This window comes from Poecilia reticulata, chromosome 16 (assembly GCF_904066995.2).
Source record: "Poecilia reticulata chromosome 16, P_reticulata-male-v2, whole genome shotgun sequence".
NCBI classification, from domain to species: Eukaryota; Metazoa; Chordata; class Actinopteri; order Cyprinodontiformes; family Poeciliidae; genus Poecilia; species Poecilia reticulata.
This window is the reverse complement of record NC_088845.1, coordinates 6399033-6427029: the sequence shown is the minus strand read 5'-3', so window position 1 is coordinate 6427029 and position 27997 is coordinate 6399033. Positions and strand designations below refer to the sequence as shown.

At 39.7% G+C, this 27997-nt stretch overlaps 1 protein-coding gene across 7 annotated transcripts in view; it reads left to right on the top strand.

The window, feature by feature from the left end:
• Positions 1–27997, top strand: part of crppa (CDP-L-ribitol pyrophosphorylase A) — an 86382-nt gene that overhangs the window by 10197 nt on the left and 48188 nt on the right. For 4 of the 7 annotated variants that reach the window (XM_081616739.1, XM_017309632.2, XM_017309631.2 and 1 more), the window contains exons 4-9: positions 306–410; positions 1112–1157; positions 4465–4562; positions 9872–9949; positions 10035–10127; positions 12331–12462. In XM_081616739.1, coding sequence (XP_081472865.1) covers positions 306–410; positions 1112–1157; positions 4465–4562; positions 9872–9949; positions 10035–10127; positions 12331–12462 — 552 coding nt within the window. Of the gene's footprint in view, positions 1–305; positions 411–1111; positions 1158–4464; positions 4563–9871; positions 9950–10034; positions 10128–12330; positions 12463–17573; positions 18282–27997 lie in introns of all 7 variants that reach the window. The other 3 variants (XR_001777431.2, XR_001777432.2, XR_001777430.2) reach the window with 3 other exon arrangements.

Sequence of the window (27997 nt, the reverse complement as noted above, 5' to 3'; positions counted from 1 at the left end):
AAGTATTTTTAAAGCTGAATAAAGATTTTTAGTGGATAAGGACAAAAAGAGGATTTATTCACCAAACATTTCCAGGTTGATTTATGCTGCAGATATGGCAACTCGAGCATCGTAACAATCCTCAGGACTTTAGGGTGTCTAATTAAGCCAAAGGATTTACAGTCACTTACCTCGGTGTTGCTCTTCTCATACTTTAGAACCATTACTCCTGTAAAAAAGTACTTTATAAGAATTAAAACACATGTTTTGTTGTTGACGATAATTTCTCTGTCATGACTTACGCCGTCCATGTGGCCCCTCTGCAGTGCACCGAGTCAGACTTCGAGTTCGGTACCGAGTGTCTCCATCTTGCTCTGCAGTACTGCGGCACCAACGCCAAACTCATCGATGGTCCGCCAACCTTGTGGAAGGTGAGTGTAAAAACGACCTGCTTTCGGATGGTACTGATCCGTTAAGTGAGACTTTGTACTGTTTAATGAACAGAAATAAAGGATTTTGAATTTTTAATTTTTTACTTTGGAAAAAGTAGAAACACGGACCACACTTTGTAAAAATGTCTTTATATGCTGAAACATGACAGCTTCCAGTTTCCCGGGAACTGACTCAGTTAAACCAGTTCTATCTGGAGGAATGGGAAAAATTTCCAGCAAACTGTGGTGAGAAGATTATGGAACAAAATCTGCAAAATCTGATCCAAACTGCAAATACTAAAAATAAATGTTTGAAAACTTCTGTGAATCTATGTGCAATTCTATAAAAAATGACCTCCCTTATAAATGTTGGCATTTGGTGAATAGAAATAATTCTGGCAATCTCAATTTAACAAAAACAAGTCAGATATAATTTAAAAATATATTTATTTTTTTAGCACTTGAACCACACTTGACTTGTACTTACAGAACCTGAATCTGTGTAATCGGAGTAAAGGGGGATTTTAATGATTTACGATTGTTTGATTTATCACCTTTATCAGCTCAGGTTTTAGCTTCTGTAACTTAGAGGCAATATTTCATCCTTGTGAGGGTTTTAGGAAATAATTTGAAAGTATTTCTGCATGGATGAATGAACTACTTTTGTTTCTACTTTGACTAAGCAACTGTTTGTCCTCCAGGTGACCTATAAACGGGATTTGGCTGCTGCAGAGTCCATCATCAAAGGTGACTTTCCGTCCTCGTAACCTTTCTTTTTTCACGGCCTGTTAAGCATTTCACCCAGAAAGTATTCACCGTGCTTCACTTTTTCCACATTATATGTTACAGCGTCATTCAAGATTGAATTAAATGAAATCTCTTCCTACAAAATTGTGCACACAAATACCTCATTATGACGATGTGGAAAACCTTTGGGGACTTTTGCAAAAAAAAAAAAAGAAAATACAAAGAAATTTGCTTAATACTTTTAATACAATTACAGCCTCATTTTTTTCTATGTGATGCCACCAGATTAGCTTTGCAGTTCTTCTCAAGCTCCATTAGGTTGCATGGAAGATCTCTTCAGAAATGTTCACTTGCATTCAGTTCTGGACTCTGGCTTTGGACATTCTCACAGTGGCTCTGATCCTCTGTTGTCCTGCTGACAAATGAATCGTCGCCTCAGTCTGAGGTCAAGACCGCTGTGGGGCAGGTTTCCATCCAGGCCAGGATGTCTCTGAACATTGCTGCATTCATCTTTCCCTCTGTCCGGACAATTCATTCCTGCTGCTCCAAAACGTCCCCATAACACGATGCTGGCACCACCGTGCTTCACTGCAGGGACGGTATTGACCCGGTAATGAGCCCTGGTTCCTCCAAACATGACGCCCGGTACTCACACCAGAGGTTTTGATCTCTGTCTCCTCACACCAGAATCTTGTTTCTTGTGGCCTTAGAGTCCCTTCAGGCTCTTTTTATGAAAAAGTGGCCGACCAGCCATAGGAAGAGTCCTGATGGTTTCAAGCTTCTTTCATTTACGAATAATTGAGGTCACAGAGGTCACTGGGACCACAGAAATGTTACTGGATTTGGCTCTCAAGACAATCCTGTCTCAGTGGTCTAAAGACAACTCCTTTGCAAGCTTGGTATTAACTCTGGGACCTCATATGGACAAGTGGGTGTCTCTCCAAAAAAACAGACCAATGGATTAAAAAAAATCCACCCAGACAGTTTTTAACAAATTAATGTTTATTTGGTGTCTGGAAAACAAACCTTTTCAAAAGCCTCACATTCGACTGTGACTGCGCCGTTACCTAGCAACCCCTAGCCAAGCTGAGCCCCGTTACCTAGAAACCCAAATGGAGCTCCATCACTCTTGCATACAGCTGGTTTCCCTGCTGTATGAGCTGTACAATGGCTGCTGGAGGTTTTAGTTGTTGACTTACCATCCAGAAAAGACTTGCTGTATTATTGTTGATTTTGCAGGAGGCTCTACTTCTGCTTTTCAAGGCTGTATAATCGCACATATGTTTGCAGGTGTTTTTATGTGGGAATATAAATGTTAAGTTGGGGGTCGTGGCCAGTAGCAGCTCATTTGTATTTAACAGGACATGAGACCTTAAAACAGCTCAAAATAGACAGAACTGTCCACAAAAATACTCATTATGTAGGAATAATTTTGTGGAAAGAAATTAATGAACAAATTAATTAATTGGCAAAAAACAATCTCAAGAAAATCTCCATATTGTCGTAATGGGGTATTTATGTTGCAGTTTGTAATAAGGCTGTAGCATAAAATATGGAAAAATTGAAGCACTGTTGATGCTTTCCGGATTCACTGTGTGTGTCGTTCAGAGATCTTTGTTCCTGTAGTTGAGTTGTACGGTATGCATGCATGCGTACGTGAATGTCTGACAGAATAAATGCCCTGAAGTGAGCAGAGCTTGGGGTGCTTTGTTTCTTTTTGTGTGGTCTGTACCTAGCAGTCAATAGGTGACAGTAAACCAAAATGACCCGTCGCCATTCTCTGACGGGGGAAATTCTTTTTAAGCATTGTTTGGCCTGAGTTGAAGAGGGCGGCTGTAAGCAGACGCTGAATACTGGGGAGAACAAGTTAGGACAAGGGACACCTTCACAATCAGAGGAGAGGAAATAAACACAGCCCTATATTTCACCCTGCCAGCACCTGGACCAACAAGTACCTGTTTGATGGTGACAAGAGGTGCGCGGCGATAATTCCCAGAGCCTCCCAAGTGAATGAATTCATTGTGTGTTTAAAAAATAATAAAATAGACGTGGAAGGAAGTTCACATATCTGTCAGTTTGACTAACTGCTTATTGCCTCGGTTGGTGTGCTTTCGCATAAACGGCCGGTTCTTTTATCAAGCGAGACATCTGAATAGGAGGTCTAATTTTTATTTTTGTGGAGTCTGCGATGAGCTGATTGTCCTTGATAACTGTTGTGTTTTCATCTAAACACGTGTAATTGTATTTTTGGTTTGTCTTCTCGCTTGGCTGTGTGCCAGCTGGTGAATCATTGCTGTTATATCACTCAGTGAAATCCACTTAGTGTGTAAATCAATCAGCAGCTCAGAGGCACATTGACAACAATACAAGCTGCTAACTAGTTAGTGGAAAATGTCTAAATCTGATAATAATTTTAAAAAATGTGGGTTTTCAAATGAAACTTTTACTACCTCAAAAGATTAGCAAAATAATAAATGTGTTTCTCAGGCAGATTGATTTTAAAAATCATTCTAAATAAATAAAACATATAGTTGTAGCAATACAAAGTGATTAATTTATTTTTGAGCATTTTCAACCTGTTTTAATATGCAGTCATTTAATTTCAGCTTATAACCACATCTCATCAGAGCTGTTAATCACTTTTAAAATCCAACATGTCTTCTTCTGTTCTTTCTCTCCTTTTTGAATACATTTTCAATATAAACTTTTAAAGCCAAACGTGAAGCTTCATCTGATTTTAGTTTCAGCCACAAACAAGAAGCACTAACATTAGTGTCTGATTACAGAAACAGATTAGAAAAGGAGAAATGCAGCTAAACTCCCAAACAGTTAATTTAAAATACATCTTCCTACATAAACAAACTGCTTTCATAGTAAATTTTACTGTTATAAAATAGTATCCAGGTGATACAGAAATATCGCCATGAAAAAGTTGAATATCATGTTAGGCGGACGTTGAGCTTTTTCCTCTTACTTTTGTTACGTTAGTAAATATTTTCTCCTACTGGCAGAGCATTGGTATTACAGGGTTTTTCTTCAGGTTTTTAATACAAAATGAAAATATATCCGACAATAAAAACAATATCAACGTATAGCTATATAATCTTTTACACGTTGAACCCTTGATTGTTGGAGATTTTGGTAACAAAGCTGAATTAGGATGCAGGACTGTGGTAAAACAGGACATAGCTTGTTGTAAACTTTACTAACTTCTCTCTAATTAAAAAAAGCAGAGGCAGTAGATCTCAGACAGGCTGTTAGGATAATCACAAAGCCTTAATTCTCTCATTGGTTTCTTTGTTTTCAGAGTCTTTGTCGCAGTCAGCTTGCCTTATAACCGGGGGATTGGAAGCTGCTGTCTCTCTGGCCAATGTTCTCCAAAAAGCTTTTGGAGCTCTGGATATGGTGAGTACTGCTGCACAATGCCAGATTTCCATAACTACAGTTACAGTGTTTAATGTTTTGCTCGCTAATTTGCTTTGAAATCTTCATTTGATGAAATAAGTAGTTTTGTTCCTGCTGCCAGTCCTCCTTGGTGCTTTAACTACTGTTGCTGACCGATTTTCAAAAAGAACAGGTGCTTTTTATTTTACACTGTTCCCCTTTGTCTCTTCTCATATTCATAAAACTTTCCCTGTCAAAACTTCATGTGAGCTCCATGTAGGTGGCCTAGTGGTGAGAGTTGGTATTTACAGTCAGGCGTGTATCAGAGCCTGTCGGAAATGTCCACACTCCATTTTCCTCCTGATTTCTTCCCAAACTCCATCTTTCTCTGATTCAGACGGAAAGAGTGAACTCTGGGAGTTTCCCTGATTATCTGGATGTTTATTGATGAATTCTTACCTCCTCCTTAATCTCCCTTGTAAAAGACAAATGGTCAATGTTCATCCCTCTGTCTTTCTTTAACATCTGTTTTGAACTCACGGTCCTTTTTCTTGGGTAATCTAAAACAGCGTCCAAATGCAAACAAGTAAGACTGACAGTTTTTCATATTAGATATGGCTGCACAGACCACATAAACCTTTGATATGTGAAACACTTTTCTGCACCCCAAGAACTGCGGGATTTCTGTTGATCAAGTTTGAAAATCAGAAACCTCCAATTCAGTCTCAGAGCCTGCTGCCCAGCTACCTTAAGATCAATATCTTTTCAGCACAGTTACATCAAAGATTTTGATCATTAGGAGGACGTAACTCAGGCATTTGATTCAGCTCTGTTGGACCAGGACTGCATGTTTCTACCTACTCTGTAAAGGGATGAAAACCACTCAGGAATAAAAATAAAAACGGCTTTTTGTGAAACATATGAAAGGCAACACGTTCTGCAGCCGTAATGAGAACATGAAACTGATCCCCAGCAGCTGCTGACAGATTCAGATGGCTGTGATGCAGAAAATATGTTAAAAATCTCAAGAATTTAAAGATCAATGTGACTTTATCAATACCTGCAGGTAGATTTGCCCAATATTAAGAGATAGCGCCAAATTATCAATTACTGAGTTAATCTAAAGTTGATTGATCTTATAGGTAAGCAGCCATTTTCCTATAAAAATTTATTTTTTCTTGTATCTAGAGCAGGGGTGGCCAACCCTGGTCCTGGAGGGCCGATGTCCTGCAACTGTTAGATGTCTCCCTGGTCCAACACACCTGGATCCAATAACTGAATCACCTCCTCAGTGCAGTCAGGTTCTCCAGAGTCCTGCTAACGACCTCATTATTTGACTCAGGTGTGTAGAAGTAGAAATGCACCTGAAAGTTGCAGGAGACCCTCCAGGCCTGGAGTTGCCCACCTCTGATCTAGAGGGTCAACATCTTTCAATAACATAAAGGGCTAATTGTATTTTGTAATATGCTAAAATAAACAAAACATTATTTTGCATTAGCTGTATAAAAAATACAAAATAAAATTTGATTGATTTGATTGAGTATGGAGAAATTTTCCTGCCATAATCCCAGAGCATTATTTTGAAAGCAGAACTTCATGTCTTTCTTCTCAAAACTTGTAATGATTGCACTCAAAACTTCTCCTCTCGCTCACACTTGGTCTCTGCTTGGAGCAAATCTTCGCTTGCAAAACTTTCTGCTTACTTGGTGGGATTTTCCTGCCATAATCCAGGAGGAATATCAAGGAATTAAAAGCCAACTAAAAAGTTACGTTTAAGTTAGTTTTGTCTTATTTCAGGTTTGCTAAGATATTTGCACTAGAAACTAGACAAAATACTTGGTAAGATGTTGTGTTTTTTGCAATGCATCAAGTTGCTACATCATCAAACTGTGCTACTTGAAACAAAATTCAAATATATTTTTTGTTATTTGCACCAGCCTCTTTTCTAGAACAATAATCTAAACTCTGGAAACACCAATCTAGAATCTGAGCTCCACTTTTCTTTAGCTTCTTGTAATTAATCCTTGTTGTCATTTGAGATGATTAATTACATCTCGTCTGTTTTGGGTACTTTATCTTCAGTCACAGTGTCTGGTTGGCTGTCGCCAGTCTGTCAGGACGTGAAAATTTAGAGTCCAGACCTGAACTCCATTGAGAATCTGTGGAATGCACTGAAGAAGACTCGACACAGCAGTACATCATCGTCATCTTCGTCAAAAATCCCAAAACTCTTGAAGGTGTTTACTTTGTGACGGGATTTAGAAGCTAACGACAGAACATTTAACCGCTTTTTGTTGGTTTCCCAAACGACTCTCCTCAGATCTCTACTGTATTTTACCACATGTTCACAACACCCTAAGCCAGTCCTCATATTTGGAGACACGTCTCCTTTATCTTGCACATCTGTATTTATCTTCCCTGGACGTAACCGCCGACAGTAGAGATTGGTGGCAGAACACTTTAATGTTCTGCAGTGATCTAAACAGTTCATCCTCCTTTAAACCCTCTCCAAGTCCTTCGTGATCCGGTGCCAGAGCGCGCGCCTCTCGCTGTGCGGCGTTGAACAGAGCCTCGGTGATGTATTGGAGCCTCTGTCGGCTCCTTTGGATCGGCTGTCTGGAGAGATTCCCAGCTGCGCTCAGGTGGCCTGTGGGGCCGAGGCTTTCCGGTGTGCCTGTAAGGAACCAGATCCATCCTTTTCACTGGGTTTGGAAAAGGAGGAAGAATAATGGAGGGGATGAAAGACAAGCACAGGAGGTGGAAGATGAAAAATTACTTTTGTCCCAGCGCCATTACGTGGATCTAACACAGGGATAAGCAGTTTGGGTTTGAGTGCAGGTGGAGAAATTGGCGGCGCATGCTAGCAGAGAGGAGAAGACGATGGACTAAAATGATTTGGGATTTCTTCAGATTGGGAGGAGTGTTGTCAGTAACATGCAACAGACTGCGAATGTTACGGTAAACATGGTGAGGCCTTTAAAACAGTCTTTCAACCTTCTTTTCGTCACTAATAGAGACATCAATCATATTTTACTCCAAAAAAAAGACTGAAGCAATAAAATAAATATTTTACAACTTAGTAATTCTGTATCACGTTTCTACAGGCATCCAACCTTCACTCACTGTTCTGGTGCTTCAGTCAATGCTGGGAATACCTTAAACCTTTCTGTGAAGCCACAACTCTCACCTCTTAGTGTCTGTGTTTGACATCGCAACACCTTCCAGTTCAGTTATTTTCATGCCTGTTAATTATCTAATGGTACTTTGCACTTTTGCTTGTCCAGCTTTAATGAGTTCTTGTTCAACTGATGAACAAATCGTTCATCATTTCAGCTTGCAGCTCATGCTAGTTGTTTTCCTCGTCTCCTTAGATCAGTACCGTCCCGCTGCACTTCCAGAAGCAATATCACAGCAGAAATATGTTATGGTTTCAGGTTTCGTTTTAAATTTAAAACTTGCTGCAACTTCAAAGTTCCTGCAGTGTTGAGAGCTTAGTGGTTTCTCTCCAAGCGTGATCTTAAACAAACACGTCTACTTCAGGATTTCACTGCCATCCTGGTTTAAATCATACCAGTTTCTCTGTTCAAAGCTTGCAAATCTTTTACACGTTGGACTGACCTGATTTTCCTCCATAGACAGTGAGCTGTTATCTATCTCCGCTAGCCCCCAACACATGTTCCCCATAACCATTACACAATTTCTATTGCTTTCCATTACTTCGTTTGGGTAGAACAAACTGTGTTTCAGTGCCAAAGACAGCTTCTGGATGTCTATTATGGTGTTTATTTTATGCAAGCATGACATTTCAGTTTTAGAGCATAATTAGAAGCAAAACAGAAGAGATGATTGGTAAATGAATTCATTGGGTGACCTGGTTGCTTTATGCCGCCAAGCCCAGAACTCAGTGGAAACTTCAGTACCTCCATGTTGGGGCTGTTTCAGCATAAAAGCTTTTTTAGTTCTTGGATGTATCGTGATTTTACTCAATTTTCAACATAATGTAATTTAACTTGGCTTGCATGTAGTTTCTACTTTTTAATTTTGCGCAAGAAATGTTTTCTGACACAGCAGGAGGCGAAAAGAGCAATAGTGACTACAGTCATAGTGAAATGTTTCTGCAGACACAAATGGTTTTAAAGGCCTTTATTAGCAAATACAACTAATTTATCAGAAGAGTTTATACTAAAAGTGTTTCTTCGTCTTCTGAAGTTGATCTGTTTGTTCGCTTCTGGGCCAAAATTTGAATGTTCAGATCTTTGTTTTGCTTTTATGACATTTCCTGAAATGACGTTGTTGTTCATCATGTTTCCCTGAAGCCTCAGGAGGAGCAGAAAACTTTCACACCGTTCTTCATTTGTTGAGATGTGCTTGTGTCCGTGAATTAGGAAGAGACTGTTAGGCTCTGGTAACCTATTTTATTAACCTCAGTAATTTTTCAACCACATTCAGACATGAATAGATGTTTTCAAGAAGTCCGCTTTATACTTTCCAACCGCAAAAAGTTTGTTTCGTTAGGTCTTGTTGACACTTTCTTTTCTAAATAATCATTTCAAATAAAGGAATCCAATGATGTCAAACACATCTGCTTCTCTTTTATTGCAATCAGTCCACTAATCCCTCTAATCAGTCCCCCAATGCTCTTTTTTTTTTTTTTACAGAATCACCTGCGTGTGACTTATAATTACAGTGTATTTACTGGATCATCAAGAAAAAAACTGTATAAATGTTTGTTTATAATAAATGTCACAAGTTGATAATGTTCTATGCATTGAATAGCCATTAAATTACTGGGCACATTGCGAACTGCTAGCAGCAAAACGCATCATTTGGGTTGTATAACGACAAAACCTTTTTTTCTATTACTGCAGATGTCAAATAAAGACCAACATATATTGCACAAGGACAGATACGTCTCCTCTCTCTTTCAGGTCTGCAAGAACAAACTGGCATCAGTCTTTTTCTTGCAGCTTGGACCGGACACATCAACTGTGTCTTGCAATTATTAGACAGAAATGCTGCAGCAGGAAGAACTTATGAAACTTTCCAAGAGTTCTGCACTTTAATTTTTGTGAAGTATGAACTGTTCTGCCAGGGAGAAAGTTTTTTTTCTTGTTCTTGCCACCTTGACTAAAAGAACAAGAACAGGCTTATGGAGCATTCTGGCTTTTAATTTCTGTAATCATGTAATTACAAACGACAGGAAAGTAGGTGGTTGTAACCAAAGGAGTGAAAGGGACGAGAACAAGAAGGTTCCTGAAGCACTAGAGTCAGTTTTTCTCTTGACCTCGAACGCACCAGTCTTCATTTGAAGGTCTGAAATATCCCTGCAGGAGCTGAACGTCACGCCAGATCTGATGGGAGACAACGGCAGGTATCTGCTGGAAGACTGGAACTTCATTAAGGTTTCTGTGAGTTTCAGTTTCAATCTAATAAAGTTAAACCAACAATTATCTATACTCCTCTTCTTTAATAACTCCTTTCTTCAATCTCCAGTTTGATCCATGTTGCCCTTCAGAAGTGGAGGCCTTAATTGTGGCGTTGGAGGCAGAAAACCGAGCTCTTCTCAACCCGGCAGTGATCATCTGGGTGAGTTAGCAGCCGGGACTCTGCAGCCATGTCGATATGTGTGTTTTAAAACCGATTTGTTCTGATCTGCTGAGACATTTCCTGAACCTTTGTCCTCCAGAACACAATGACCATAAACCTTCAGTCTGTTGAGACTCAAATGGAAGAATTATGTGCAAAAAGTGAATTTTGAATAACAGCTCCCCTTTAAGTTTGATTTCCAGGCTGATGTCAGTTTGTTTTTCTCTAATTTATTCTTGATTGAGGTCAGTCAAGAACAAATTAGAAAAGTTATATAAAAGTGTTATTTTTATTATTCTGCAGATCTGGCCGTATAATCAGGCCTTGGTGTCTGTGGCTACAGATTGTTGTTAATCATGATTAATGATTTCAAAAGAGAAAGCAGTTATAGTTTATGAGCCTAAGTGATTCAGATATTTTAAAATAATGACTTTTTTCACATTGTTGTCATCTGAACCACTCGTTGAAACAGCCAAGGATCAAAACCCACAGCGACGCTTCTGCAGTTCCAGGAGGAGAAACCTTCATCTCTTCATCTAACGAAGGCAGTCTAAACTTTTTAACTTTTCTCCCCAGACGACCAAAATCTTGGAAACCTGTTCCCAGCTCTGGAACATGTGCTCAAAAAGCACGTTACATAAAACCACTTTAACGAAATGAGTGCAAATGTCACAGAGTGTTATTTTTATTGCAGATTTAGTCACTGACGACTTCCTTAGCAGAGCATCCACCGCTGCCTGTCACAGCAAGACCAAATACATTCTGTCCTTAACCTTCAAGGCAAACTGAGCCGTCTGCGGTTTATTTATTCATTTCAAGGCTGTTTTTCTTTAGCTTATATGTGAAAAGTTTATTTGCATATGTAACAGCTCTTGTTTGTCTTGGGTTGGAAGCAGAGACGGTAAGACGTTCTGAGAATTTGGTCGTTATAAGTGCAGCTGGGCCTTGAGCTGATGTGGCTGCAAACAAAGTAAGGAGACAAATAAACGAGCTGGACACTCTGTTCCAATGACAAATGATCGGCTGGGAGGCTGAGATACTAACCGTGAGTTTTATTAATATTTTAGTCGGCTTTTATTGATAAACATTCTCTTTTATAGCATGAAGATTAATCCAAGCAAGAATATGAAGCTGCGTCTATCGGAGGGAGATCAGATTAAGTCCTATGAAGCTATTTAGCTGCTTCACATTCAGGCCTTTAGAAATAAAATGGAAATCAGTGACAAGTTTGTTTTCACATGGAAATTGATTTAAAAAAAAAAAAACTCTGTGAGGAAGAAAGAAAGGTGAGGATTAATCCAGAAACCTTCCAACAGAAAACAGGTCATTCGTGGTTTTTACCTGACAGTGAGAAGATCTGCACTTTCAGTGAGAAATTTTTATGGGCTTGAATGTAATATTTATTCTGGTCCTTTAATTATGCTTTTAAAATATTAACTTTTCAGCATGGTCATCTTGTACATCAACAGTTTTGGCAGAATATCTCCTGTGATTTGATGCAATAGTTTGAATTTATTACTGGCTTTATCCAAGCAATCCTGACTGAAATTTGCATATCCACCAGATCAACACCTGGATTATTAAAACCAGGGATTTTTTTTAACAAGACATTTTGTTATTCTTCCCAAACATATCAACAAATGAAAAGCGTTGAGCACTGCTAGCTAAAAAGTGAATTGTGCAAACCATAAAGCACCAACCCTAAACATTAGTTCTGCTTACGCTAAAGCACTTTGCTAACATGGTAGCGTATTGTTATCAACATGGTTGAATTTGGAAAAAACATGGTTAATATGAATCATTACAATCAGAACTTAAATGACCCATCAGTCATTTAAATTTGTCGTTTTCACCTGATTTTGGACAAATCTGTTCATTTATTCTGGTCTGAAAAATGTTTTCTTTTCGTTCTTCAGTGTATTTTGTTCCCCACATGTTTTTATATTGGGACAGATTTGTGTGGAGTTCTGGGCATAAAATCCTTATAATTTGCTCAATAATCCGTCTTAAAATGTGAGCTTGATATTAAAATAGATTGAAATAATTATGTTTAAAGAAAACAAACTGACAGCTTTCAATTGTTTCTCCTAATTAGCTGAGACTTTTTAAGGATAACATCTCCCTCTGGGGTTATTTTGGAAATAAAATAAAGCAAAATAACCTGTCCCTGTTTTTTTTTAAATACTTTTTTTTAAAAAAATAGATGCATTTGAGTGTCACAGAGGAGCCGTCTACCAGCCGGAGAGCGACGGAGTCTGCTGCTCTGATTGACCTGGCCTCAACAGCTAAGCTCCGAAATATTCTTGTCTACGGCATCCGGCTTCATCAGCCCGAGGTAAGGGCTTTGTCTTTTCACACTTCCCTTTTTTCCTTTTGTTTCGTTTCATTAGGAGCGCTCAGACTTCCTGAGGAATGCACATTTAGGGAGAGGCCAAACAAAACAAGATGGGAAACGTCTTTTAAAGTGTTTTGTTCAAATGTCTTGGCTTCAGGCAAGGTTGCTGTCTTTCTCGTCCGTATGAGCAAAGTTCTGCTCGCCACCTTTTGTGTGCAAGTGGGAAAAGGTGTCGGCCAATCTGTGTGAGTCAAAAGACAGGATATCAGCGTTCTTCCTTTCCAGAGAGATAAAACGGACGGAAAGGTGCTTTAGGTATAGCTTCATGTAGACCAAGCCACTTCGTTTGAACCTTGTGTCATGGGAATCAGCCAAACTTACACTGAGATCAGTAAAGTGGATGTGTCTGACCTGAAATCCATGAGTTACGACTCAGTAATTACAGGATTACATACATTTTGAAATATTCATCTTTCAGTGGGAGAAGAGTCTGGTTTCAGGCTACCAGAGCTATCAAATAAAAATTAGCTTCTTTAAGCCAGATTTGTGCAGGAAACCCAAGACAAATGTTGAATATTCATGACTTCTTTGGCCTTACATTTGACATTCAGCAAGATTTATGTCCATGGCTGATTGCAGTCTTATGACAAATGAGGCTTTCCTGGCAGCTGCATGACTTCACAAATCAGTGCTAACAGCGTCGAAGCCTCAGGCGAGGAGACGTTTTAGCAGGTCGGCTTTACTCAAACCTTCTTTACTTAAAAAAAAACTATTAAAGGTTATGTATGATAGCTTTTACAACACTTACTTTTGATTTATTTTAGGCAAAATCATTGGACAAGAAAAAAAAAGGGCTCCAAGTCAGCTACGAAGTTAGCCGAAAGGACGATGTTGTGTTTGGAAAGCGAAACATAACCGGCTTCAAATCCACAACAAAAGTAGTGATAACAAACTCCTCCAGTCAAATTTGACTTATCTGATGATTTATTATGTTTATAGTGAGGAGGAAGAAGGCTTTGGGACTTGTAGCTTAAAGCCTGAACAGACTGGCAGAAAATCAGGCCGCGCTCAAATAGGAGTAATTTCTTTTCCCATCCTGGCCAGCTTTGTTGTTTGGATGTGCATTAGCTAATGCTAGACATGTGGCCAATTATGAGACAATAAGTCTGCTGTCGCTTATTTTGGCTCAGACACACCTAGTTATTGCTAAATGTTGAAGGAAAGAACATTTGCAAAAAGGAGTTAGTAATCCGCAGACATTAGTAATGTTTTTTTCTTTTTTTTTTCTGACAGTGCACACTTAAAAAGTAAAAACAGAGCTAAAATAACGTAGGGCTGAAAAATGTATAAACGATATATAAACATTTCATATCAGTCTATCAATAATCATCGGTTATGATTATTGATAGATGGTTTTAATAAATTTTTTTATGAGGTATTGTGGCAAAATCTTTTAACTGCTCCTGCGCAAGTTACTCAACAGGTGGTTGCTAGGTAACCAAAGAGTGAGCGAGTTGCTAGGTAACCAAAGAGTGAGCTATGGTGCGTTCACACTGCAGCCTGAAGTGACCCGATTCCGATTTTTTTTTGACGTAATGCGACCTCTATCCGATCTTTTCATGGCAGTGTGAACAGCACAGGTCGGATTCTTTTACGAATGTGACCCATATCCGATACGTATCCGATTCAAATGCGACCATAAAGTTCAGGTTGCATTCATCCGAACTGAATGTCACTGATTCTCAACAAATCTCACTATTCTGCGTCCTGATACGCGCAAGCGGGAAGAAAAACAACAACTATGACGGACTATAAGCTAAGCTCCACCATTAGCCTCCATGTTTACTTCCGCAAACACTGAGCTCTTCTTCTTTTCATGGCAGTTGGCAGAACACTGAGAACCCTGACGCTATTGCGCCCTCTAGTGCGCATGCGGGACACTTTCAGGTCGTTTTCCCGTTCACACTGCAGAACACATACAGGTCGCATTTACTGGCAGTGTGAACGGCCCCGGCAAAAAAATCAGAATTGCCAAAAAATCTGAATTGGGTCACTTCAGGCTGCAGTGGGAACACACCCCTAGTTAGTTGACTCCACCAACCTCACTGAGCGGCTAAAGTCTGTCCTCTGCCTTCATCCTCCAGCGTCACGTTGTTCCCTCCTTTATTGCAGGATTCTTCTGCGAAAACTTTTAACCACTTAAGCCTTTTTACACAAAATTAGAAATAACTCAGTTACTTTTTAGAAAATAAGAAAATACAAGTGTTATTGCCTGAATTTCAACAACATGGCATTCCATTAATGAATGCTTGATTCTTTTCAGCAAAGAATGTATCTCTAGTAAAAATATAGTTATACATATTGTCTACTGAAATGTTGATTATTTTTTGGATTAGAAAATGGACAGTAAAAGATGATTAATATGATTTTTTTTACAGCATTTGAGAACATTATATGTACTTTGGCTTATTTACTGCTCTGAGTATGTTGTTGTTTGAGCAAATTGCATCTTTTTGAGTCTGTTTGCTCCAATTAACTATTAATCAATTACTTACTTAGTTGATGATAAATTCGATATGTCGAATTATTCTCGATTAATTTGATTAACTGTTTCAGCCCTAGTAAAAACCTGTGGAAAAACTGATTGTGGTTTATTTATACTTGATTCCTGTTGGTACTAATAAAAGTGGGTTTCTATCCTCATGAATATTGGAACGGTGGGTTTTAAAATGTGGACATAAATTGGGTTTTCTGATATATATATATACACACCAGACAAGACCCAAGGTGTAGGTTGTGCAAGGAGGCCCCTGAGACAGTCCAGCACATAATAGCAGGGTGCAAGATGCTGGCAGGGAAAGCATACATGGAACGACATAACCAAGTGGCGGGCATAGTGTACAGGAGCATCTGTGCAGAATATGGACTGGAAGCCCCGAGATCAAAGTGGGGAACACCCCCAAAGGTGGTGGAGAATGACCGAGCTAAGATCCTGTGGGACTTCCAGATCCAGACAGACAAGATGGTAATGGCGAACCAACCGGACATTGTGGTGGTGGATAAAGAACAGAGGAAAGCCGTTGTGGTGGATGTAGCAATACCAAGTGACTACAACATCAGGAAAAAGGAGCATGAGAAATTGGAGAAATACCAGGGCCTCAGGGAGGAACTGGAAAATACCTGGAAGGTGAAGACCACAGTGGTGCCTGTGGTCATCGGGGCCCTCGGGGCAGTCACCCCCAAACTGGAGCAGTGGCTCAAACAGATCCCAGGAACAACATCAGACATCTCAGTCCAGAAATGTGCAGTTCTAGGCACAGCCAAGATACTGCGCAGAACCCTCAAGCTCCCAGGCCTCTGGTAGAGGACCCGAGCTCAGAGGATGAAACAGACCACCCGCGGAGGGTGAGAAGGGAATTTTTTATATATATATATATATATATATATATATATGGATGTTCCGGCTTTCGGGATTTTTGGTTTGAATGATGAGTTGAAAGCTGCCTGGATTTGTTTGTGGTTGTTGAGACGGTGAGGTGCATTGGTTCTAATTAAAAGGAGACGTTTTTCAGACGTTTAGGCATGCAAAACGCTGCTGTCCCACATATGAGTTTGATTCTGGTGTCAGATGTTGGACTTTGTGGTTTTCCTCAGAATTATGGAGACTAATGCTGATAATTTGTCAAGCCGTTCCCCTCCTCTGACAGGACAGAGAAAATGATAAAACAGGATTGGAAAGAGATGATGTGTGTTTCGCCATGATAAAATGCTTCAGCCTGAGATAGTGGAACAGAGAACAGGCTTGTATAAATCATTGCTAACCTTTTGTTGTAATAAGGGTAACGTCTCCCAGATGCCTTTATTAGATCCTGGTTAATGTTTTTAGAAATCTGTTAAAATCACCCCAGAAATCTGTTATTAGTAGCTAATCAATTCCTCGATGTGTGAGCCTTGAAGGGACTCAGAAAGTCATTCTTCTGTTCGATCTCATGAGAACTAATATGTTGTGAGTTCCACTGGACAACAAAATCTGGATTACATTTTCTGTTCTTGGCAAAGGCCGATCTGGTTTTCTGCTGAAAGTGTCAACACATATTTTCTTTTGGATTTCAGAGCAAGCTGTAAATGCTTAATGATGTTGCTGTCCAGGCATCTGCACAGTGGAAGTACATTTTTTGATACACAGTTGTATCTGTAAATGTGCTTCTTTAAAGCCGCCGCTTTCACACCAAACGCGATTTGACAAAGGTCGACTTGGTGTTTGGAGTAACAGGCTTTGCCAGTTGGGGTTGTCTGATAAAAACAAAGCAGGGGGACTTTCTTTTCTCCACCTCTGATCGTCATCATTCCTACATCCTCCACAATAGTTTAGCGGACATTCTCTGCTTCAGGTAAATAAAGATGCATGCCAGGAAGACATCTTGACAAAGGTAACGTGGAGGCAGTGGCGCAACTACACATTATTCAGGTGGATGCGAAAACATAGATCACCCCGCCCCGAGGCGACGATACGTGAAGGGTAAAAATCGCTACATTTACGTCGTTATGTGCGCGGTGAAGGAGCGTAAGGCGCGCTGAAGTGTATGGGAGAACATCATTATCGCGCCGCCCCCTCTAGACGGGGTTTTGGCGCCCCCTCTGGTGCTCCGCCCCTATGCGTTGCATACCCTGCATACCCACTTTTTGCGCCACTGCGTGGAGGCTTGTCCTCTGTGTACATAGAGAAGAATTTGTTGATGGAACTGAAACGGAGAGCTCTGGTCGGCCCGAATATTAGGTATTTTATTTACACATGTGGCCCAGCTGCAGCTGTAGAGATGACATGTGGAGCTGTCTTAGCTGGGTTTCTTGTTTTAATGACTCTCAATGTTGAAAATGCAATTAATAGTAGGCACATTGATGAGTAAACAGCTCTCACTCGCTTCCTCACCTTTCTGTCGTCTTTCACTGCCAATGCCCTCTTTTCTTGAAAACAGTTTCTTCTAGTTATTATTCTATATTCTGAATAATTTTTTTTGTTCACACAGTTGAGTTATTTTTATAAAATCCATTTCTCTCAAGAGTTGTGGAAATTGTTTTCCCTTTTTTGCCGCCGTTTTTGTTTGCTTTAGATCCATGGGATTACGGACGCACCGTGTCCAACAGCAAGCTGCCAATGTCGGCCTGTAAGAGGAGAAAGAGATTATTGCGTCATGCGGATCTCGCAGCATTCTCCCTTAAACTACCTGTGATCAAAGCCCTTCTCTGGAGCTTTCCTCCATTTGTTGTTGCGTCTCTGAAAATGCCCACAAGCCAAACATCAGATGCGTGAAAGTCCAGAGACGTTGGCTGGGAAACACTCAAGACACCGGATCCTGGTACGCTGAGGTGATGTTGTGAAAACGCTGACGGTAAAAACTATCAGTGTCTGCGTCTGTGACAGGAAGTAAGTGTCATAGGATCTGTTCCTCCACAGGGTCCTGGTGACTTGTCTTCTGCTGAAAAGGGAGTTGTCACCGTGATATATGGGTGTTGTAATCCCTGCAGTCAGAGAGCCCTGATGTTTTCCCAACCCCATATTTCCTCCTCCTCAAAGAGCCCGGACCGGGATTTCTGAACCTGAGAAGAGATTAGGAAGAAAAGGAGGGAAAAGTAAAGGAGAGGGAGAGAAAGGCCTATTCTCCTCTACCGGTTTGGATCGAGGCCTGAAAGGAGACGAGTGAAACCGTACACGACCTGATGCTGCTGGAGTCGTAGCCTCACTGAGGAAGACAACATTTTCTCCAGCTATTCCACTGAATGAGCCGCACATGTCGGAGACTGAATTACTGCATTTCTGGGTATTTATCATATCTTTTACCATTTATTGAAACAACTTATCGTTATCTCGCTAATTGTTAATGTTAAAAAATCCGACTAAAATTTTATTTTTACAATTGTTTTTCCAATGAAAACATCAATAAATATCAGTAAATTTAAAAATATGATTAGATGAAGCCTCTATGTGCAATTTAAGCTTATAAATCCAAGTTTTTTAAGCAACTGGCATCCTAAAGAATCCTATTTGATATGGGAATGATTTTCCAGAGTAGGGCTGTTGTAAATGATTATTTAGTAATCAAGTATTAAATCGATTATTCTGACGATTAATCGAGTAATCGAAAAACTCATAGGCGGAAGTGAGAGCGTTGCGCAACACGAATAATCACCCAGCCGGAACACGATGCGCTAAATAATTAAACATAATTTAACGAAGCTTCGAGGCAGGTAATTTGCCTCCAGGAGTTTTGATAACCGAGGAACTCAAATCATTCGAGGAATCGTTACAGCCCTAATCCAGAGCAGGATCTGTTCGCTGTGCCATGCAGGCACAATCGGACAGTTACTTAAAAAACAGGTAGTAGTTTTTTTTATCATAATATCACCACAAAATACACTGCTCAAAAAAATAAAGGGAACACTTAAACAACACAATATAACTCCAAGTAAATCAAACTTCTGTGAAATCAAACTGTCCACTTAGGAAGCAACACTGATTGACAACGGGGACCCTCGTCGGGTCAATCAGTGTTGCTTCCTAAGTGGACAGTTTGATTTCACAGAAGTTTGATTTACTTGGAGTCATATTGTGTTGTTTAAGTGTTCCCTTTATTTTTTTTGAGCAGTATATTATATGATATAATTCTGAAATCTGCATCACCCAATAACAGGATGTTACTACTGGCAGAAAAGACAAAGAAGAAGACAGGAAGTGATAGGAGGCAGCATCATTTTTCATGACTTATTCATTAACCACAGATTTGCTAAGCTACATTTTTTCAACATTAGTGGAATGTCATGCCAGAATTTTGCTCATATTAGTAACGGAGACGCAGCTTCTGCGGGATCCTTGCTTCTCCACGAAGACTGAAACACAAGCGTCGTCCACCTCCATGCATTTGCAGAACGCTGCAGAGAGAGTCATGGAGAAACCTTCACCGCTGTGACATGTGCTTGGTATCAACGTTTATCTTCCCTGCTGAGGAGGCTCCAGATGCGGGGTGGTATGTGTGAAACTTGACCGCTGGAGTTGGCTTCGAGGAATTAGACATACCAGAGCGGTGTTTATTCAGCTTTGATTTCTTAGATTTGAAAGACCAGAAGGCGCTCCCTGTTTGGGCTGAGGAGACTTCGCCCAGACGACCAGGAGATGCCTCCCCAAGCGGGGATTTGTATGTCAAACAGATGGCGTGAGCCCCGGGTAGATTAATGCTCTCCGCTCTTAACAATCAGTTTGTAAACAGTCAATCACGGAGGCTGTGTGTGAGCATGCATGTAAACCCGTTATGCCACTTGGTCTCTGAATGTTTTTGGCCACCCACAGATCATCGACTTCATTTAGGTCAGTGAATCCCTTTGCTTTCACCTTTTAGCTCTGCTGGCTGCTGCAGTCTTGGTGCAACTCAAAATCATCTTAAAAACTAAAAGAAATGTTTAGAGGTTACAAATTAAAGCACAGTTTATCATAACAGAGGAGATGCTGTAGAGCAACGGTGTCGAAAGTCCTCAAGGGTCGGAATACTGCAGGTTTTTGTAACAGAGAAGGACGCAAACGTTTTCAAATGTTTTAGAATATAACCATTGTAGCCTGCATGTGCATTCAGACTCTTTTTACACTTAAAGATAATCCAGTTTGCCTAATTAGTAAATAACAAAGAGCTAAATGAACATTAACAAACCTGTTTTTAGCCCCATCCATCTTCCCTGCCCCTGCTGAAGAAAAGCATCCCCACAGCATGATACCTCCACCACCCTGTTTCGCTGTGCAGGATACAGGATATTTTCTGCACATAGGCCATGAATTTAGGCTATGAAGGCTACATTTCTTTTTTTATTAGTATTTTTTATCCGTTCAGTTACAAACTGAACATGCAAAATTTTCTTAAAGCAAACAAAATCAGATTTTTGAAGAAAAATAACATTTTAGATTCAAAATATGAAAAAGGACCTTGCACAGTTGTGTTTTTTTTATAGGACAGGACTATAGGGCCCTATTTTATTTTTCTTATTTTTTTGGAGGGCGTTGTAAGAAGGAAAGACTTCACGATTTAAAGCTCTTCATAATTTCTGCCTGCTGTGTCATTTGGTCTTCATACTGCTGCTTGTTCATTTAATAATTGCATTGCAAAAAGTGTTAACAGGAGAATTTGTTTTGTACAGAATTTGATCCAAATGAATCCAAAATTATTCCACTGAATTTGACACAAAGAAGATTTTTTTATTTTTATCAAATACAAATATGTGTATATATTTCTGTACAGTTTTGTCTTAATTAATGCTCTGATTATGTTGGTTCAGCAAGTGGCCTATTTTTAGTTTAACAATTAATCAATTACTAAATTTGTTTTACATTTTGTGTTAAAAAGACACAAAATGTAACTGTTTAAATGTCTTAGCCCAGGATTTTTGAGATTGCTCACATTGGAACAGAAAGATGCTGTCTGTTCCCCCTCTGCTGTTTAGTCTGTGGCATGCTGGTATTTTGACAACAGTACAAAAACACACTGTTGCACCTCTGTTTGTGTGTTCAGCTCACAGTGATGACAATCTGCTGCTTGCATCAGGGGTGGAACTGAGGACACTAATCCAGAATGTGTGCCGATGAAAAATCAGGCTCTAACAAACGTCGTTTTTTGTAAAAAATGCTCCTGCACCTGCAGCTGACCTCCGATGCCCCGCGGGTGGAGCGCTCCTGGCTTCCCTGGGTAAAGGGATACAGTGTGATAAGTAAACGAGGCATCCGCTGAGACTGTGTGTGGTTGTGTACCCAACCCGTGCCTTCATGCTTTCATACCTCTGAATCTAAGGTCCCATTGTTCGGCTCTCTGTTTTGAGGTTCGTCTTTCAGTGATGTGAATTCAAACAGAGTCGTCTCTCACCAGAGCTTGTTTAAAAAACTTCTCACTGAGGGGATCCAGAGGAAACACAGACCTGCTCAGTGTCCTGGGTAAACAGAAAGAGAGGACCTGTTAGACGTGACTTTTGTTTGTCCGATCCAGACAGGATATTTTGGAAACCCGCACTGAAAGAGCTAAATCACTGTACCATGAAGAGGCTGTGTGGCAGCATTTGTTCGCCGAGAGATTTAGAAAGCAGGTTAAAAAAAATGCAGAAGCTAAATATGCTGGGCTCTTTGGAGCTTTGGAAAAACTGAGGATGCTGCACGAAAGTAGTCTGCATTTTCCTACATTACAGTCATTTTCAGATGAAGCGAGGCAGACTCTGAGGCAGCGGATCTGAATACTTTGGCAAAATTCAATAAAACGCATTCCGCTGAGACACTTTATGGTTATGTTTCTGTCATCTCATGTCAGCTTCAGCTGTCTGTCTCTCAGCTTGGCTCCGACCAACTACTGTGTTTATAGCTCTGCTCTGATAGTAGAGGAGTAAATAGTCAGATGCTTCCAACTTCAATTTACAAGTGAAGACAAGAAAAACCTCATAGACAAGATGTGTGTCTTCTTTGTAAAACAGTTTACAGACCTGCTCTACAGTCTTCAGACATCATGCGCACTAAATGTGTAGTATTAATAAGCTCTATTAGCTATATTAATGTGCATAAATAAATCAGAATCAGCTTTATTCGCTGTTAAAGCATTTAACTGCCAGAGTGAGGAAATTAATACAGGTGCTATATTTTATTAGAACGAGAATATTTCCATTGTTTGTTGACTACCAGGTGTTTTTCACGGTCCAGTTCGATTGGGGACCAAAATTGCAACATTTGTTGCATTTTCAGCTGCTGCTGCGATTTGGTTTCACACTGCACTGTCAAACAATCCAAACTCATTAAAAACCACCTGTTCCCCGTTCCCCCTCCTCGCTGTGGCGCCAAGAACCACTGAAGGAGTCAACATCAAGAAGACACTGGGCGCCACTTCCTTCTTCACATAAACAAACCTGGCGTAGCAGCATCAGATCTTAGCCGTTGTAATATTTCTCTTTTGTTTTTGGCAAAAGACCACAAGCCATTTCTCCTGGTCGCGTGTTTTGTTTTGTTTGTATTTACCCAGAATGCCCTGCATCATAGTCTCCTTCCCGCTTTTAGAGTCGCCTCTGGTCCGCTTGACATTCACATATGTATTCAAACTGCACCAGAGTTCACTTCAACTGAATTGAGGTTTTCAGGCGAACCAAAGTTTGCTTTTTGGTCGGCATCAGAGTTTGATTGTTCACTCACACCCCCTCAAACAAAACCGAGTTTGTAGACAAATAAACAAATTTTTTTCTCTTTTTTTGTCAAAAAGTCTTGTTTGCTTAAAGCATTGGCAAAATCCCACCTTGCTCTTATTGCTCTAATCATATGAATAGTTGTGTTTGCTAAGCTGGGTGTATTGTCACTCCCTCATTAACAATAATTACATAAAAACCTTCCTCCTCAAACCTTATTGAAAGTTTAGGTGTTCATTCACTACTTGTCTGTCAAGAAATCAGTTTATCAAGGTCTAAATAAATCAACCCCCTGCTCATTAAATTACATACATAATTTAAATGATCCTATCTGACTCCACTACCTCCAAACCAAACATATCGGTGTTTACAAAATGTCATCTGAGCCTCGCCAGCCGTGTAAAAGTCAGGGCTCTCACTGACCAGTAACTGAACCTGGGGCCTCTGTTCCCAGTTCAGCCCCCTAGCTACTGCCTGTCTTCAGCGAGAGGAAGCGAGCCCAACGACCACAAAACCCACTCAGGGATGAGCTGTCACAATCCCTGAAACACAATCTTTGTGCAGACTAATGCAACGGGTGTTTTTACCAGCATTGTATCGCTGGGCTTCAGGAGCACTCGGGTCATTTGGGGAGAATTTGTCAGAGAAACGACTGCATCAGTGGAAGGACAGATGCAAGAGTAATGTTCAAGGCAGGTGGTTGCTCTTTCTTTTAAGACTCCCTGAGTGGAGAACGCCGTCTGGCTTCAGTCCTGGCAATGATACTGCCCTCAAGTGGATGAAAAAACTATTAGTTCTTTGACAGTAAAATATTAGGATGATGAAATGAGGCAGTAAAAATTCCTAATGCTCCTGGCCGCTTCAGTCATGGTAGCTGGTGTGACTCTAGCAGCCTTTTCCAGCGTGCCTGGATCAGGCGTCACACCAGGTTTTTCTATTAAAGAGTTGACGTGCAAATTGTCACGATTAAAGGTTCTAAATTTAGGACTTTTCAGCTTCAAAGTTGGCCCCTTCTTGTGGGGCAGAAGATCTGCTGCAGCCTCGTCTTAGATGGCGAGGTTGATTGCATCTGCGGCATTTAGGAGTAAAGAGCGAGAGACTTTCTTTGCTTATTGTGTGGTCCCCCCGTTGGGCTCCTCCTGCGTTCTCCCTCTGCTTTTTGTTTCAAAGGGCTGTCGCGTCACGTCTCCTCAGACTTTTCCCCCTTTCAGCAGTTAGCAAAACTACAGGCTAATAATTGACATTCCTTTCCATACGTTTGTGACCGCAGAGACGGCCTTTGTGTGTGTTTGCACATTCCAACACATGGGAGTCTCTTTCTTTTTTTTTTTTGCTTTTCGTTGCTGCTTGATCAGATTATATACAGCACTGTTTAGATGCTCTAACAATATTATCAGTTAATTTATGGGATTGGACTTTTCTGCTGCAAAAGAAAATACATAAACTCCACCAGGCCACCAAGAGATTGGCCAAATCAGCAATGGAAGTAACAGCTGCTCGGCTATAAATTTTGGGGAAAAAGTGTGTCACTTTCTCCCATTTAATGCGACCCTCACTGCTAATGATAGTTCTTCCACTATTGCATATAAATTATGATCTGTCTGGCAGGGAAATGCTCGAAGTGTGGATTTGTGGCTGTTAATCATTATGAAGTGGAAAGTAGGGATCCCTTATGTCCAATAATGGTAAAGTGAAACTTGTAAAAACAGGCTCTAACAAAATAAAGAGAAAACGCTCTCCTGAAGAGCAGCTTTTTTGGAACATGTGAAAATTAAATCCACGTTGTTAGTAACAAAATCCAGCCAATTATGTAAAATAGAGCCATCAATCTGATTAATTTGCTTGTGGGTTTTATCTAAAAGCTTCCTTGAGGTTTTACTTCATGAAACCAGATGTCCCACAGCGGCACGCTTTTGTCACAACGCTGCAGCAGACACACAGATTCAGTCATGACCTTCTTATTCATGCTTCTGGGACATGAGGATGAAGACATGCAAATTCTCCAGGATCATATTCCATGTTTTTAGCGTCGTTGGTTCTCGTTCCAAATGTTTGGTGTCTGACACACCTAATCCCAATCATGGATGTTAACTTAGAGACAGAAACACAGAAAACTAACATGTTTTTGCTCTTAACAATCAACACTTAAGCTAAAATATGCTCTGTTCCCTCTCATCTCTCTGCTCACAGATTTTTGGAAGTAAGTCGTAACTCAAACCAGTTCTGGTCCATAGTGCGGCACTGATTCCTTCAACCTCAAAAAGCCAACATTTTTGGTGTAAAAGCCAGATTTGTCATTTAGATGTGCTGCTCTCACTCAAAACCCTCCACTCACACACAAAGTAGTTCTGATTTTTCTGCTTTCAGATGCACTCCTGCTCACATGAACATGCTTTTCTCCTGTTTTAATTCTGCTCATGTTGCTGAAACTTGAAAAATTCATGATCACAACTCTCTCAAATCTTCTCAGAAACTGTGTTTAAGATGGACCAATCCACTTTACTGGTTTTGAATCTTGTTTTGCTCTTGCTCTGAACTCTGAAACTCGTTTACAGCTGACAGAGGTGAAGTGTTACCATGTGCCTCCAAAATGTTTTAGCATGAATCCCTGCTTATTCTTGAATTTTCCGTGGAATGTAGCTGCACATATTTTGCAGAAAATGTTCCTGTTTGTGGATTTTTTTGTCGAACAAAATGAAACAAACTGAAAAACTTACCAACCAGGCAGCTTAACACACTATTGGCCGGCATTTACAAAGCAGCCAATCCAAGAGCGGCATTCATTTCTCTTGTTGTTGGTTGGATGCCAGCGTTAGCAGTAGTGGTAAGACAATTTCTGTTGTGCATATTAATGCAGGTTAAAGTATATTTAGTGTTTGAGCTACTAAAACAGTCAGTTGGAAGCGTTTCACAGGAGGTATTTGATTTTAGCCGCTGTGGTCCCAAACTCCCCCAAATACCACTGTAGGTAATTACTTTAAAGTTACATAGATTTAAATCAAAGAACAGATGAACACGCAAACATCTTTGAGTGCTCAAAAGTCTTTTGCTGTAAAGAAACTCTATCCATTTGGGTTTTTTTGTTTTATTCAACCACGTTTTAAGCCAGAGCGGCACCGTGACGACTTTAAGCCGTGCCACGAGTCAGTGAAAAACTAAAGTCTTATTTTTGTTCCACTGTGCAAGCAACTAGTTGATTTAATATGATGTTTATGAAGAAAGATTCATATTTCAAAAGCCACATTTCTGAAGCTGGAAATGATTCAGTGTTGGAGTCCAGACAGGCCTTCAACTTTGATCCTCCTCAGCCTTTGTGATTTGCTTATTTTTGAGAAATTTGTGCAAAGTTCCGGGTGTTTTTTCGCCCCATTATTTCTGAACACAGAGCTCTACAATGTAGGCATTAATTGGTGAAGCTGTGTTCAATATGCAGGACGAGAACAGAACAATCCCTTTGCTTTTCCGTAGTCGTCATCACTGCGCCTGGGTGGCAGCCGTCTGATGATCTGGAGATTTGAAACACGTTCTGTGTGCAGAAGATGTGTCTGCTTTTAGATAACGTCTGAAAAAATGCTTTGATCTGACAAACGATGAAAAGATGCAATCAGATTTACATCTTCCTCCCTGTAGCAGTGATAAAACCACAGGCACACAAACAGCGACATTTTTCCAGTGCATTTCTTCTGCTTCTTCAAAGATATTCACCGTAAATATACATAGATTCAGAGAAAGTTGAAAGACATACTTGTTTTTTTGTCATCTTCTGTGTTTATTTAATGGATGAAGTAGAAGTTGGTGATCTGAAGTTGAGCTTTCGTTTTGCTCTGCTGGTGTGAAAGTAATGAAGTCAATAAAAGACTAAAGAAAATGTTATTTCTGGATCAGGATAGAAATGTATCTCTGTTATTTTGAAGTGCTTGATGTGCTAAGATAAATTACTGAATATTACATAGTTCGCCATTTTATAGTTTCCTTCCAAGCAGCCAAACTGTGTTAAAGTCTTTAGTAAAAATCCATGTCAGCGTTTCACTCATGAATTTTACATAAAACGTTAGGCTGAATGTGTTTTGTACCCTTAATACCTCTTCTAAAAATGCCTAAATAAATATTTTTTTAATATTTTCATGCATTTATTCAGTGCAGAAAAGTAACTACCAATTTTTTAAAAGTAAATATAAGTGAAATATTGCAATAAGTATTTATATTTCTGTTATTTATCAGTTTTTTTTAGCTGTGGCTCCATGATGGCCTTTACATATTCTCCACATGATGCTTTGAAATGTGTAAGATAAAATAAGTGACTTTTAAAACATTTTAAATCTGTGCACAAAGTAGATTATTTTTGCAGTCGTATTGTTTTAGGAACACTCCCAGGAAAACCGCTAATATCTGCAAACACCTTAAAACAATCAGATTCTTTCCACCTCAGTCATACAAACTGACATTTCTTGAAGGATTTCTTTTTCTCCCAAACATTTAAGAGCCTATAAAATCTAAATGTTTGCTTTCAGATTATTGCTGCTGACATGAATGCTGCTCATCTTCCCATTTAAATCCAATTCCTGCACCCAAACTTCTCCTACAAGCAAAAGAAACTTGCAGAAAATGTTATTTAGACGTTTCGAATGCCGGTCAAACTTTTCCGATTTCTACTTGTCCATAAATATTTTCTCATTCTAAATCATTTAGTACTTTGTGTTGGTTTATCAGATTTACACATTTAGGATTGTTATGTTTGGCATTTTGTCTTTCTATGTTGTTTTATTGTCTTTTAAATTGTTTTATCTTGTTAGCTGCCCATTCGGGGACATGCATTTTGAATTAGTTCAGGTTATAAATATTATAGTGTTTTGTTTTTGTTTGTACTTAATAAAGAAAGAAGGAAGACATAAAGGTCAGGTGAAGCATTAAAGTTTGAAGCTGGAACATTATTAAACAGTTTAAGGCACTGTAAAAAAAATCTAATTAAATAGATCAGAAAATATGCTGGAAAATGTCAACCTGACTAAAATGTAATTGAAATTTTATAAATTTCACTGGACTTTTAGCTCAGATTAGATTAAATTGAACTTTTTGGCAGCAAATACTCCAAATGGAGTCTGGTGTGAAGTAAAGAGAAGCACCACTGTTGGTATGGTGGAGGGTCTGTGATGCTGTGGGCCTGTTACTGTAGAATCTAATTTTGTGCTGTTTGATTTAATAGATAAAATGCGTAAAAGTGTTTCCTCTGTAGTGCAAAGCAAAAGAATATCCTCGTTCGCCTGTTCTCTGTGTTTCCCAGTCATCTTCACAGTTTTTCCATCTTTACAAAATTCAGTAAATGTTTGTATTATTTTCCGCATCAAAA